At 40.7% G+C, this 13,434-nt stretch overlaps 1 protein-coding gene across 2 annotated transcripts in view; it reads left to right on the top strand.

Moving 5' to 3' along the window:
- LOC126457939 (uncharacterized) overlaps positions 1-13,434 on the top strand; it is a 422,121-nt gene that overhangs the window by 242,173 nt on the left and 166,514 nt on the right. For both annotated transcript variants that reach the window (XM_050094658.1, XM_050094659.1), the window contains one exon: positions 4,267-4,363. In XM_050094658.1, the coding sequence (XP_049950615.1) occupies positions 4,267-4,363 (97 nt within the window). The remainder of the gene's footprint in view (positions 1-4,266; positions 4,364-13,434) is intronic.

Raw genomic sequence — 13,434 nt, 5'->3', positions numbered from 1 at the left:
AAATGGTTGCCCCGACAAGAAAAAACGGCAGGCAATGGTGGTCCATGGCAAGCAACTTGGAGTGCTACAGATCCAGGAGATTCCATAGCTGGTGCCCATGTGGGTGTTCTGCTGGATTGCACCCATTAACTAGCATCGCCTGGTACATTGCCAGAAAATTCAACACGATCATCATGGGATGAGGCAGACATGGACTTCTTCATTTGGGCCCTGAATGTATGCACAAAGTGTTATATCTCAGGGTCATAGGCTGGATGAAATGGTGCAGTGTACAAATTATGTATACCATTGTAAACACAAAAGTTTTTAAATTTCTTCAAACCAAACTGCCTACCATTATGGGACAAGGGAGTCCTGGGGGTCCCTTAATGGCAAAAAGAACTGACAACACGTGAACAGTGGCAGTCGACACCTTGGCTATGTACAGGAGACTGGACAATTCATTGACCACCAACAACCACATGCTGCTCAAAAATGGACTGCACAAGCCCCTATTGTTGCAACAGATAGTGTCTTCAATCAGTTGCTCCAAATACTGTCAATAAATTCCTGGCCCATATAAGATTACAACAGGCAAGTTTTAAACTGGTAAAGACCCAAAAGGGTGTTGAGGATGAAGAAAGACAGAGTAATTGTGTCCAAATACAACAGGGTTTGCTGCAAGGTATCATCAAATGTGAACATGAGAGGTTTCTACTGATCAAACTCCATATCAGACCCTAGTCAAGAAAGTGCAGCACCATTGGTATGCTGGGTGATGGAGGGGTAACGAATGTAGCAATAGTTACTGAGGAAGAGGCCCCACCTCTGCAGCTAGTAGACAGTCCTATACAGCCATTTCGAATGAAGGGCAAATAAGGAAACCAACGGCTTGCGGTCGGTGATGAGGAGAAATCTGTTCCATACAGGAAAACCTGAAACTTTTTAACTCTGAAAATGATAGCAAGTACCTTGTTTTCCACCTGTGAATGATAACACTGAGCAGCAGAAAGTGTCTTCAGTGTGTAACCAGTGGGTTGTTTAGTGGCACCCATGTTCTGATGTTATAGGACCACATCTGTGCCATACTGGGACACATCACAAGCCAGGATTAAGGGCTTCCCCAGCATAAAAAAAGCCAGGCAGGGAGCAGAGCTCAAACTGAGAAACTGAAAATACACAGACCAAGCAAACTTAATGCTCTATTGCCAAAGTTAGTTAAAGAGGTAGGCAGGTTTGTGTGGCCTGGGGAATCAGGTGAGCGTAAGAGCAAATCATAACAGAAAAAGGCTGGAGTTCCCTTAGGTTCTTGGGCATCAGCAGGTTTATGATGACTTTGAGAGACCATCTTTGCTAAGCACATGTCCCAAAAAACGTACCTCTGCGGAGAAAAAACTACACTTTTGTAGCTTGCAACGGACGTTCTTCAGGAGGCATTGGAAAACCTACTGAAAGTTTTATAGGTGCTCATCCTGTATAGGGCCCATTATCCAAATGTCATCTGGGTATTGATGCAACAGGGAATGTCTTCAGTCAGTTGCTCCAAATACTGTCAATAAATTCCTGGCCCATATGTGATTACAACAGACAAGTTTTAAAGTGGTAAAGACCAAAAAGGGTGTTGAGGATCAAGGAAGACTGAGTAACTGTGTCCAACTGCGAATGCAAGTAGTAGGCATCACATAAGTTGATGGGGTAAAAATACTGCCAATGCCCCCCCCTTTCCCCCCTCAACTAATTCATCAACAACCGAATCTGTGACATGTTGCATGTTAACCATGTGTTTAAAACCAATGCAAAGGTGCACAGCACTGTTGGGCTTCTGAATCATCACCAAAGGGGTGACCCACTAACTCGATGAAATTGGAGAAACAATGCCTCTATCCTGCCAATGAACTCAACCTTTACCTTGTGCATCAAGAAGGGAGGCGGGGGGGGGGGGGGGCGGTTGACAAAATTTTGGTACCACTGATGGCTTAAGAGAAGCAGGTGCCTCAATTTTTTGCCCAGCCCAAGGTATTCTCATTCTCAAACAGTGGGATGTAGGACCATGTTAAGTTGTCCAAATTGTGCAAAGGAGTAGACTGAGACACTAAATGCACTTCAACTATCTGAAAGCCAAAAACAGCAAGAAGGCCAAAAATATTTTGTATCTATGGTGAATTGATGAGTAACAATGGAAGTTGCCATTCCACATTCTTATAAAGTGTAAGAGATGGAGAATTGCCCCCACAAGGAAGTACATTCTTTACTATCAGACACAACCTGACATAGCAGCCATTGCTACACTGGTCACACCAAGAGCCTGTTCTTAACTAATTTAATGAGACTGGCTGTCACTCCCAAGTCTGCTTGAAATTTGACCAGTTGTCCATCTACTGCCAATATCTCAAAACATGTCGGGGCAACACCTACAGAAAATTGGAGAGTGCCCCAGAATCAAGCGAAAATGCAGGAATATCTGACAACTGACTTGCCACAAGCAGTTGCCAAATGACGTACCTGATGATGTGCCCCACATGCAGTTTCCACTTGCAGCCAGTCTCGTCAAAGATGCAACAAATGACATTTAGGGGAAGACTGCTGGTTCACCCAATGAGCAGAACGAAAATGACATGGAGGACCCAAAATCCACCACAGGTAGAAATTATAACACTGTGACTAATGCAAACCCATGTAACTCGATGCTGTGATGCCTCTGCATCAGAATTGTCAACAGCATCAACATGCGGTGATTCAGCAGAAGGCGAGGCTGCCTGGGATACCACGTAGAGCACTGGCGGCTGTTTGCCGTGAAGTCCTAATTGAGCCCCAGTATTTATCAGAAAGGATGACCCTTGCAGCCACTGTCAGCTCATGCTATTCTGCAATCTGGGCAATGTTAGCTAAGGAAGGATCAGCCAAGTCCAACAACTTAGCCTGAACCACAGGATCAGGTGCTAACTGGGCAGACATGTCCAAAATTAGCAAGTCTTCACAAGAGGAAGCACGTTTGGGGCACTGAAAGTGACACTTGTGTGAGAGGCCCTGCAGATTGGCGATCCAGGCCGCATATGCCTGCCTAGGGTGCTTGTGGTGCTGGTGAAACTGCATGTGCCACCACCACGTGGTTTTGAAGTCCGGAATACTGCAATAGCAACTGACAAAGATCATCAAAGGGGAGCTTCTGAGACTCAGTGGAAGGCTTGAAATTTTGGACAACTTTGTATAAATTCACACTGCTGGACGACAAGAAAATGGACTTATCAACTGGATCAATGATACGTATTACCTGACAATGCAGTAAGAACTGGCTCAGGTTATCACCTATCCGTTGACTCATTGAAATCAGTAAATGGTGTTGGGGGCGACATGGGCAAGTAAAAGATCTGCTCAGTTGGGGCCTGGCTAGCTATTGGCGGGGCAAGGGTGAGCAAATATGTATTTTGATTCATCGGCTCCCACTCTGCTGCTGTTCCTTCTCTAAGCAGAATTATTCATGCCAGCATTGCTGAAACACTAGTTCAAAACAGCCCCAAAATTAACTATAGGTAAAGGGAAACAAAAAAATGGGGCATCACACGTGGGACAATGTCCATCGTGAGCAGTTAAGTATCTGCCCAAGTGTGACAATGCCGTTACACTACACTGTTGGTGTAGGTACTTCAGAGGCCAATGGTGGCTCGATAATAACCAGGGAACAGAATCCCATGAGGGGAAATAAAACTTGCTATATGAATCAATCCATGGGAACAAGAAAGGTTCAAATAGAGATTGGCACAGGAATAAACTCATGCGGCTGGCTTAGGCGTCTGATGTCTGAACACTCGGCAACAACATTCTGTACGATGCGCAAGGCAAGGTCCGTTGCGATTGAACTCAGTGTAAGCAATGTCCTGCTTGGCTTACTTCTGCCCACAGGTTAGCACTTCATCATCAGTTCTGTCCATACTGCATGTCACATGAGCCCTCCATGGCAGGTTTCCTCACTATTCCGCTGCACAAACCATGCCAGGTTATGTGACTCCATTGCAATCTCTGCTGGTAGGGATACTAAAAGTTGTTTGTGTTAACTTCCTTTTATAGACCATGTTAGTATACATTTTTAAATTTGTCAGTCCCTATAATGAGAAATCATCCTCAGTCCCTTTAACTGAATTTTAGAAACAAAAAAAATTGATAGTTTACTTCATGTCTGAATTTAATATCCAGTTATTTAATGTTTGCTAGATCATTACCTTATGTTTCTAAATGAATACAAATTGTTTGCTCTTTGAAATGTGTAACTTTTTCAATTGTTCATTTCAGGGTTTATTCTTGGGGTTGGGGTGTACATGGACAACTTGGTATTGGTTCAATCGAAGATGCTCTCCATCCAAAACCAGTGAAGCGTCTAAATGGACAGGTACAATGACATACTTAATACATTGCATTGTTACTGTTATAATTATGTAGAACTCTCTTTTATGGCTGACCAGCAATTTTGAGCATAAAATTCAGTGAGTAAATGTACCATGCATGAATCACTTAAACAATTAAACATTCAGCACATCCAGCACATGTCAAGACTTGATTACTCTACATTGAGCAACTTCTGCATCAGGTGTTGACCTACTGTTGTGAAACAATATGATGGTTAATATTTTCTATGAAATGGAATATTATTATTATACCTGCCCAGTGGGCTACAAACACATAGAGGAGTTGACATGTGGCAGTAGTTTCAATTCATTTTGACAGTTTTACATTGCCTTATCGAACTAAATTGAGCACAACTGGAGAATGATAAGTTGATCACTTGGTTATGTTTATTCTACCTCATTCTAGTAAATGTCAGTACTCATCCTCGTGCATTGATAATTTAGAATGGCAGATTGGCCCAAATATACTGTAAAATTAATGACCCTCTGATGTTAGTGGTTTGTGGATTCTGTGTATTACTGATTCCCTCTAGCCTCTTAAAGTCAAAACATTGAGTGGTATATACAGTTGAGAGGAGTAAATCGTAACCCACATGTGCTCTTATAGTAACTATCATTCTTAAGAATCCACATGAAGTTAATAGCTATACTCACTGTCAAAATATTGCATGTTTGTGATGAATTTTCCGGGCCAGTCCTCTCATAAGAATATAAATAACTCAGTTTAAAGCTATGACATACGGCTTGGAGAGTGATGTGCTGACCACATGCCCCTCCATCCTCATACAATGATTCCTGTTGTCTGAGGATGACATGGTGGCCAGTTGGTACCATTGGGCCTTCGTGGCCTGTTCAGGCGGAGTTTAGTGTAGATTTAGTTTAAAGCTATAGTTGTCAGTCTTTTTATTGAGCACTTCTAATGAGTAAGGCAACACACATGGGTTGAACAAAAATGTGGAAATACTGTGAGTAGTGCATGCTTGAACATAAATGCAAATGCTAGCCAAGCCTGCTGGTTGTGCTATTGTATATGAACATAAACAACACTTGTACAATGTCCTCAATATGTAGCAAATGACAGTAGTGGTCAGAAAAGTGTTCTTTGTTGTTGTGAATGTGTTATGTTGGAACTAAGTAAATTCAAATGTGGGCAACATATTGGTGCCTGTATGGATGCTCATGTGTTGGGCTCTTCCATAATCAGAGTAGTTGATGTATTTGGTGTTTAAGAGGCACCATATCCAAGATTCCTATCACTTGCATGGAAAATGGAAAAACATCTTCTGCTAAATCACAACATGGGAAAGTATGAAGTGAGTATATGTGATGGATGATCACTAAAGAGGATGGTGATGAAAAAAAAAAGGAGATAAAATTGCAAACATCACTGAAGAACTGAACGTTGAACTCACAAATCCCATCAGCATCAAAACAACATTGGGAGAGCTCAATAAATAGGGAATTACAGGATGAGCTGAAATCCAAAATACCACCCATTAGTGATGCAAATGACCATTGAAAGAAAATGTGGTGCTGAAGCTATAAAAACCTGGAATATGATGCAACGTAAGAATGTCATTTGGTCGGATGAGTGCTGTTCACACTGTTTGCAGCTTTGACCAAGTTTATGTCCCAAGAGTGAAACAGGGCAGGGTTCAGTGATGATTCGGGCAGCCGTATCATGCTATTCCATAGGCCCCATGCTTACTCTGCAATTACTGCCGAGGGTTGTATGACCATTTTGGCTGATTGTGCCAAACCCATGGTACAGTGTTTGTTCCTCAATGGTGATGCTGTGTTCCAAGACAGCAGAGGCCCTTTTCACACAGCTCGTGTTGTCCAGGACTGGCTCTTTAAGCATGAGGATGTGTTGTAGCATCTCCCCTGTCCACTACAGTCACCAGATCTCAGTATTATTGAGTCTTTTTGGTTTACTTTGGAGAGAAGGGAGTGTGGCTACTCTCTGCCTCCATAATTATTACCTGGACTTGCCACTATTTTTCAGGAAGAATGGTATAGAATTCTGTTGGAAACCACAAGGGAACTATATTTATCCATTCTGAGATGAACTGAAGTTGTTTTGAATGCCAACAGTTTTCCTACGCTGTTTGAGACATAGTAATTTTTTGTGGTTGTGGTGTGTTTCCATATTTTTGTCCATACCCTTCTATTGATAGTGCTTCAGTTCTTTGCTGCACACATGGAACTGAAGCAAGTGGCTAGGGGTGAATACAGAGAGTGTTCTTTGCCGACCCACTGTAACTTCCGCAAAAGAACTCAGGAAACAGTATCAAAATAATGGGTAATACTTTTATGAAAGTCTCATTTGTGTGTAAGTTGAATGAAGGAGCCATTACTGAAAGGTTTCCGATGAGTAGCCACTGGTTTTGATGTTGGAAACTATTAAGAAAGACATGAGAGTAAACAGTTTTGCAAGAAATTCCACTCCACCTGTACGCAGTAGAACTGTTTATTTGACCTTTACAACAGATCTGGGACAATTGCAGTGGAAGCAAAGAGAAGGGATCAACGTATCTTGTACAGGGAAAAGAGCTTTATTTAATGCAAAGGACTAATGCCATTCAAGATTTTACAATATTGCAGAATGCTCCACTGTGCCATTAAAAAATTCAAAATTCCAAAAGCAAAGGAATTACGAATATTATTGGCCATGAAACAGTTGGGCTCGGTGAGGTAGTCTCATATAACTTTTTCTCTGCTGTGACTGAGCCTGATGCTGGCTGAAGAAATCTTGTGAGTGCTTTCCAATAGTGTTCTCCGTTCACTGTTTCATTCTTCAACAGAAATTTAAAATGAGTTAATAGAAAAAGTTATTATGGCAGTCCTTACTAACGAATTTAAAATTCACCATTTATTTTAGCTAATGTGTTACAAAAACATGAGCACACCTCTCTTAGTATCCACCCATCTTCACAACACCCAGGAGAAAACCAATAACACCTGCCTCTCACTCTTTTCATTATTTCAGGACAACTGAAAATGAGCTCATGCTCATGTGAGTGCCTTATTAATAACAATAATTGATCAGAAAAATGATGAAAACGATACACAAGACTAAATATTAAATGTGATCTTACTCATATGTTGCACCCGGAAGAAGTGTGCTATATTACAGCAGATAATACTGAACTCCCTGATGACAGTAACAAGGAAACATGATGATAAACTCAATCAATTCTGTGTAACAGGTGCTGAAAGTGCAGGGAGAAAAAAATGGAAGATGGGGAGCCAATTCATTAGATTTAATTAGACCATTCAAATCCCTACATGGCTAGTCAGATTTATGTTTTCTTTGGTTTTCCTAAATTTTTTGAGGCAAATAACTTCCTTTTGAATATATACCTCCTGATAATGTGTGTAAGTTTGTTTTAATGACGAAGACATTATAGTTTTATGCCACTGATTTTATTGCAGTGAATCATTGTGTTGACCATGCTTATCTCATAGGAGTGAAAAAAGAAACTGAAAAACCATGGCAATGTTAGGAGGAATCCAGGTACAATTCTACAATGTAGTTGCATCTGAGAATGAAATGAGGTCTTTAAGATTATAAACATATCATAATGTGAATTTCTTTATTAATTGATTCTGTCATTTCCATGTTCGTGTCCACGCCCATGCCCCCTCCCCCCTTTCAATTTCATATGTGTCATATTTCTTTGTGTTACCCTCCTCCCATTCATGGTATAGGCAGTCGCTTACTAGTGTACCATCATTCAGTAGTTACATTCAAACAACGTACAGGAATACAGCTGGGGAGGAACTCAAGTTTACCATAGTTATCAACTCTCATCACAGCTGGGGAGAAACTCAAGTTTACAGTAGTTATGAGCTCTCATCCATTAATTTCGTGATCATTAAGTACTTTAATTCCATGTACTGTAAAAAGCAATTAGTTTTTTTTTGTTTACAGAAATGTTAAAACTGTAATATGCAAATTTCAATGAAGCCATTTGCCTTCACTTGGCAAACAGAGACAGTGCATGACATTGACCATAAAATTGATTTAATTAGCATCTATATGCATGTTGTATTGAATCTACATCATCCACCAGATCACTGTTGACTTTGTAAACTAAGATCATAGAAACTTTCATAAAAGAAAACATTGTTCTTTTGGGCTATATCTTTATATCATTTATCTGCTGTGCTATTGGCCATTTTTGACTACCACCTCACTATCAAGCACCTATAAAAAAGAGCGCACAAACATATAAGAGTAATACCTTTCTTATATGCAGTCTAGAGAACTCAAAAATGTAATGATAACAGAATCTTGAATTTGGCGTAAGTTATTGTGTGTTACTTACATATAAATTAAAAATATGTGCTATGTTGCACGAGATGTGGCATACAATTCAAATTATCAATTTACATGTGAAGCTATACATGAATAACAGTATGGTCTGTATCAAATACAAAGTAAGAGCACTAAAATATGAAACAGATGCATATGTAGTATAATGTGTTATCTAAGATTCCATCTTTACACTACAGAATGTCATTGTATCATGTGCAAACCACAACTAATCTACTAGCAACAACTACATACAGATTGAAGTTGTAATTGGCCACTCTAACTTTTGCCAAAGATACGTTCAAACACAATATACAAATCTATGGGTAATGAATGCCCACGCATAGGTTGCTGGCATGCCGATAAGTGATAGTTAAAACTTACTGTTGTAACCCTATATAGTGGGATCGCATAATTAAACAGCATGCATCTCCATGGTTGGCCTAAAGAGGCCTCCTCATTCACCACAGATAGTGCAGCAGGTGCTGCGCCATGTGCAAACAGCTGTATATAAGCCAGTGTGCTGGGCCTTCGGCCACTCTTATGTTTTTGTGGCTGTGGAACATGTCACAGTTAGAATGTGCATAATTGTAATCCATGATTCTGGGTGCTTGTTCTTCTTACAGTGTCTTTCAATGTGTGTGTATTTTCCAGTATGTGGAAGCGTATATTTTTCATGACAAGTGCGCTATACCACTCTGCATATTTTGTTTCTTTGTTCATTGTGGCCATTATGTCAGTGGAGGAAATTCGTCAATATCTTGTTGAACAGCAGCAAGCTCTCACCAACCAGCAACATTCACTCTCCATGGCACTAAACAATTTGACAGCGTTGTTGACGTGCCAGCGTTCACAGCTGTTGATACAACCTCCAAAGTTTCCCCCATATGATGATACTGTGGAGGATTGGGACACATGAAAAATGCCTTCAGCAGCATTTCTTTTCATTTTTTGTGTCAGCTAGCTCCTCTGCAGGAAACTGCTAGTCTCTCTTTTGATGAAATATGCCAGTTGCTTTCTAAGTATCATTGCAAACATACTCATGTTATTGCTGTTTGTGTTAAGTTCTACCATTGTCAAAAACGAAGGCAACAGTCATTCAGAACTTGGACAGTGTCAAAGAGTCGGAGGCCTTTCTCAGTAAGATAGTGTACTATCACAAATTTCCTCCTGTTGTGGTCATGGTGGCTGAGCCTCTTCAATGCTCTGTTAAGTAAAGGTGTTACTTTTCACTGCTCACCCACCTGTAAGTGTGCTTGTAACCTGTCGAGGAAGGGATGAGGAGTGTTGTAACCCTATACAGTGAGTGTGCATAATTAAAAACTGTGCACATACACGGCAAGGCCTAAAAAGACCACCTTACTCATCACAGATGGCGCAGCAAATGCTACGCTGTGTGCAAACAGCTGTATATAAGCTGGCATGCTGGGTCATCTGCCTCTCTAATGTTTTTGCGAGTAAGGAACACTTCATTGTTAGACTGTACATTAATGTAATCAATGATTCCATTTGCTTGGTTTTCTTACAGTGTCCTTCAGTGTGTATGTATGTTCCTGTAAGTGGAAGCAAATTAAAATTACATTTTAAAATACATTAGATAGTAACATTTGTTACAATGTCAAAATGGTACAAACCTAATAACATGAGTGTGAACAATATCTATAAATAGTGAGGTAACTGTGGTCCATGAACTTTTCTATTAAGCAGTCTTACTTCTGGTCTGTTCCATGAATGGCACAGCACATCAATAATATAAATATTAGTTTAGCCAAGGATGAGGTGGGAAAAGAAGGGATTGGATATTATAAGCTTGTTTGTCTAGGATGTAGTGCACGTAACAATGGGGCAGAGACTATCACCATAGTCCAAATAAACTGAATGTTAGTTGTGTCTGTGACAATCACTTCCATATCTCAGTTTCTTATGTATGAAGGGCAATTGTCAGAGCAACCTACAACTGACAGTATTATAATCTATGTCCCAAAGGTTACAAAGAATGTCATAGGTAGAGGTGGGAAAAAGAATTTCAGACACAAATGACAAATAATATTTTTGCACAAGGGGCAGCCAAATTAAAACAAGACAGTTGGAAAATCTGCTATGATTGACCATTCCATTGGTTCTTGGTACAATATTTTACACATTATGAATTGAAAACCCAAACAACATTAATGTAATATTCTTCTACGTTGTAGAATATTACATCTGTATTGTAACAATATTATGAAAAGGCATGTTGCTACTTACCATATAGTGAAGACGCTGAGTTGCAGATAGGCACAACAAAAAGACTCTCACAATGAAAGCTTTTGGCCGTTGGCCTTAGTCATCAATAGATGACAGACAGACAGACAGACACACACACACACACACACACACACACACACACACACACACACACACACACACACACAACTGCAGTCTCACGCAACTGCAACCATACTGTGAGCAGCAGCACCAGTGCATGATGGGAATGGTGACTGGATGGGGGTAAGGAGGAAGCTGGGGGGGGGGGGGGGGAGGTGGAGGGATAGTATGGTGGGGGTGGCGAACAGTGAAGTGAAGTGCTGCAGTTTAGACAGAGGACAGGGGAGAGGTGGGGCGGGAGGGTAGCCAAGTAGCAGAAAAGGAGAAAAATAAAAATACTGGGTATGATAGTGGAATGACGGTTGTGTAGTGCTGGAATGGGAACAGGGGAGGGTCTCGATGGGTGAGGACAGTGACTAATGAAGGTTGAGGCCAGGAGGGTTACGGGAATGTAGGATGTGTTGCAGGGAAAGTTCCCACCTGTGCAGTGCAAAAAAGCTGGTATTGGTGGAAAGGATCCATATGTCACCATATGTGAAGCAGTCATTGAAATGAAGGATATCTTGTTTGGCAGCATGTTCAGCAACAGGGTGGTCCACTTGTTTCTTGGCTACAGTTTATTCGTAGCCATACATGCAGACAGACAGCTTATTGGATGTCATGCCTATATAGAATGCAGCACAGTGGCTGCAGCTTAGCTTGTAGATTTATCCCATCAAAGGCAGGGCTACTGTGAAGCCAATCATGTAATCTACAAGCTAAGCTGCAATCTGTGTGCTGCATTCTATGTAGACATGACAACCAACAATCTGCCTGTCCACATGAATGGCCACTGACAAAGAAACAAGTGGACCACCCTGTTGCTGAACATGCTGCCAAACAGGATATCCTTCACTTCAATGACTACTTCACAGACTGTGCCACATGGTTTTTCTGAATTGTGCAAGTGGGAACTTTCCTTGCAATACATCCTACGTTCCCACAACTCTCATGGCCTCAACCTTCATTAGTCGCTGTCCTCACCCATCCAACCCATTCCCTGTTCCCATTCCAGCACTACACAGTCGTCATTCCACCATTACACCCGGTCTTTTAATTTCTCCCCCCCCCCCCCCCCCACCTCTCCCCCACCCTCTTTCTAACCTGCAGCACTTCACTGTTTGCCAGCCCACCATACTATCTCCCCCCCCCCCAGCCTCCTCCTTACCCCCACCCAGTCATCACTCCCATCATGCACTGGTGCTGCTGCTCAGTTGCTTGAGACTGCAGTTGTGTGTGCGATTTGCGTTAGTGTGTGTGTGTGTGTGTGTGTGTGTGTGTGTGTGTGTGTGTGTGTGTCATCTATTGTTGATGGAGGCCAATGACCAAAAGCTTTAATTGTGTGAGTCTTTTTGTTGTGCCTACCTGCGACTCAGCATCTCTGCTATATAGTGAGTAGCATCTTCCCTTTTCATAATATTGTTACATTCCATCCTGGATTTTCCTTTGTTTGACATCAGTATTGTGTGTATTTTCATTCATAATGGTGGGGAAAATGTAAGTAAACTGTTTATTATTTCAGAAGTAATTGTGCTACTATTAATACATTTATTACACTGTGTGTGGAGGATGTGCAAAAGCTTCCAGCAAAAGTTGTGCAATGTAGTCGGTGTAACATGTGGGTCCCGCTGGCAAGCCCTTACACGTCCTCTATGCATAGGGAGATAAATGTGTTAACAGTTATGGCAATTACTTTTGAAATAATAAACAGTTTACTTTCTTTTTCATCTATCTCATTTTAGGTAAAAACATCATTTTCTACATCGATAGTCTACACTCTCATGTAGTGTATACATCTGTAAATATCATTACTTATATATCTATGATGTAAAACATAACAATGCAATCAGCTGACTGAGGAAAATTAATTGAACAGAAACAAGTGACATTATAACAGATACAAAGGGCAACTTCTACTTCCTTGTTGAGTGTATATTATTGTTTGAAAATTGGAATAAGCGTGATTACATCACAAGTAAAATGTGCAAACACACATAAGTGTGGTGTTAAGGGCTACAAAGTTTGGAATAAGATATGAATACTACATTGAAAAATATTTCAGTTATGGACATAAAATAAGATAAACCTGTTAATAACAGTAGAGTAAGGCTATGGCCCTGATTTGTAATGTAAAAGCCAAGAATTCTATTCATATTCCATTCTACTTGCTATATAAGCGAAGTATCTGAATAAGGTAAAGTAGATCACTCACACTCATAATTCCAGTCAGGAAAAAGAGGAGCAAAGGAGGGCAAGTACTACACATCTGTCATGGCGAATACATAACTCATGAGTGTTAATTATGTTTCAGTCTTCAAGATAATATTAGTTTGAAATTCTCTAAGCAGTTTTTATTTTTTAAAGCAGTGTGTTTATTAATAACGCACACTG

Source organism: Schistocerca serialis, chromosome 2 (genome assembly GCF_023864345.2).
Source record: "Schistocerca serialis cubense isolate TAMUIC-IGC-003099 chromosome 2, iqSchSeri2.2, whole genome shotgun sequence".
In the NCBI taxonomy this organism is placed as follows: Eukaryota; Metazoa; Arthropoda; class Insecta; order Orthoptera; family Acrididae; genus Schistocerca; species Schistocerca serialis.
This window is presented reverse-complemented; position numbering and strand designations above follow the sequence as displayed.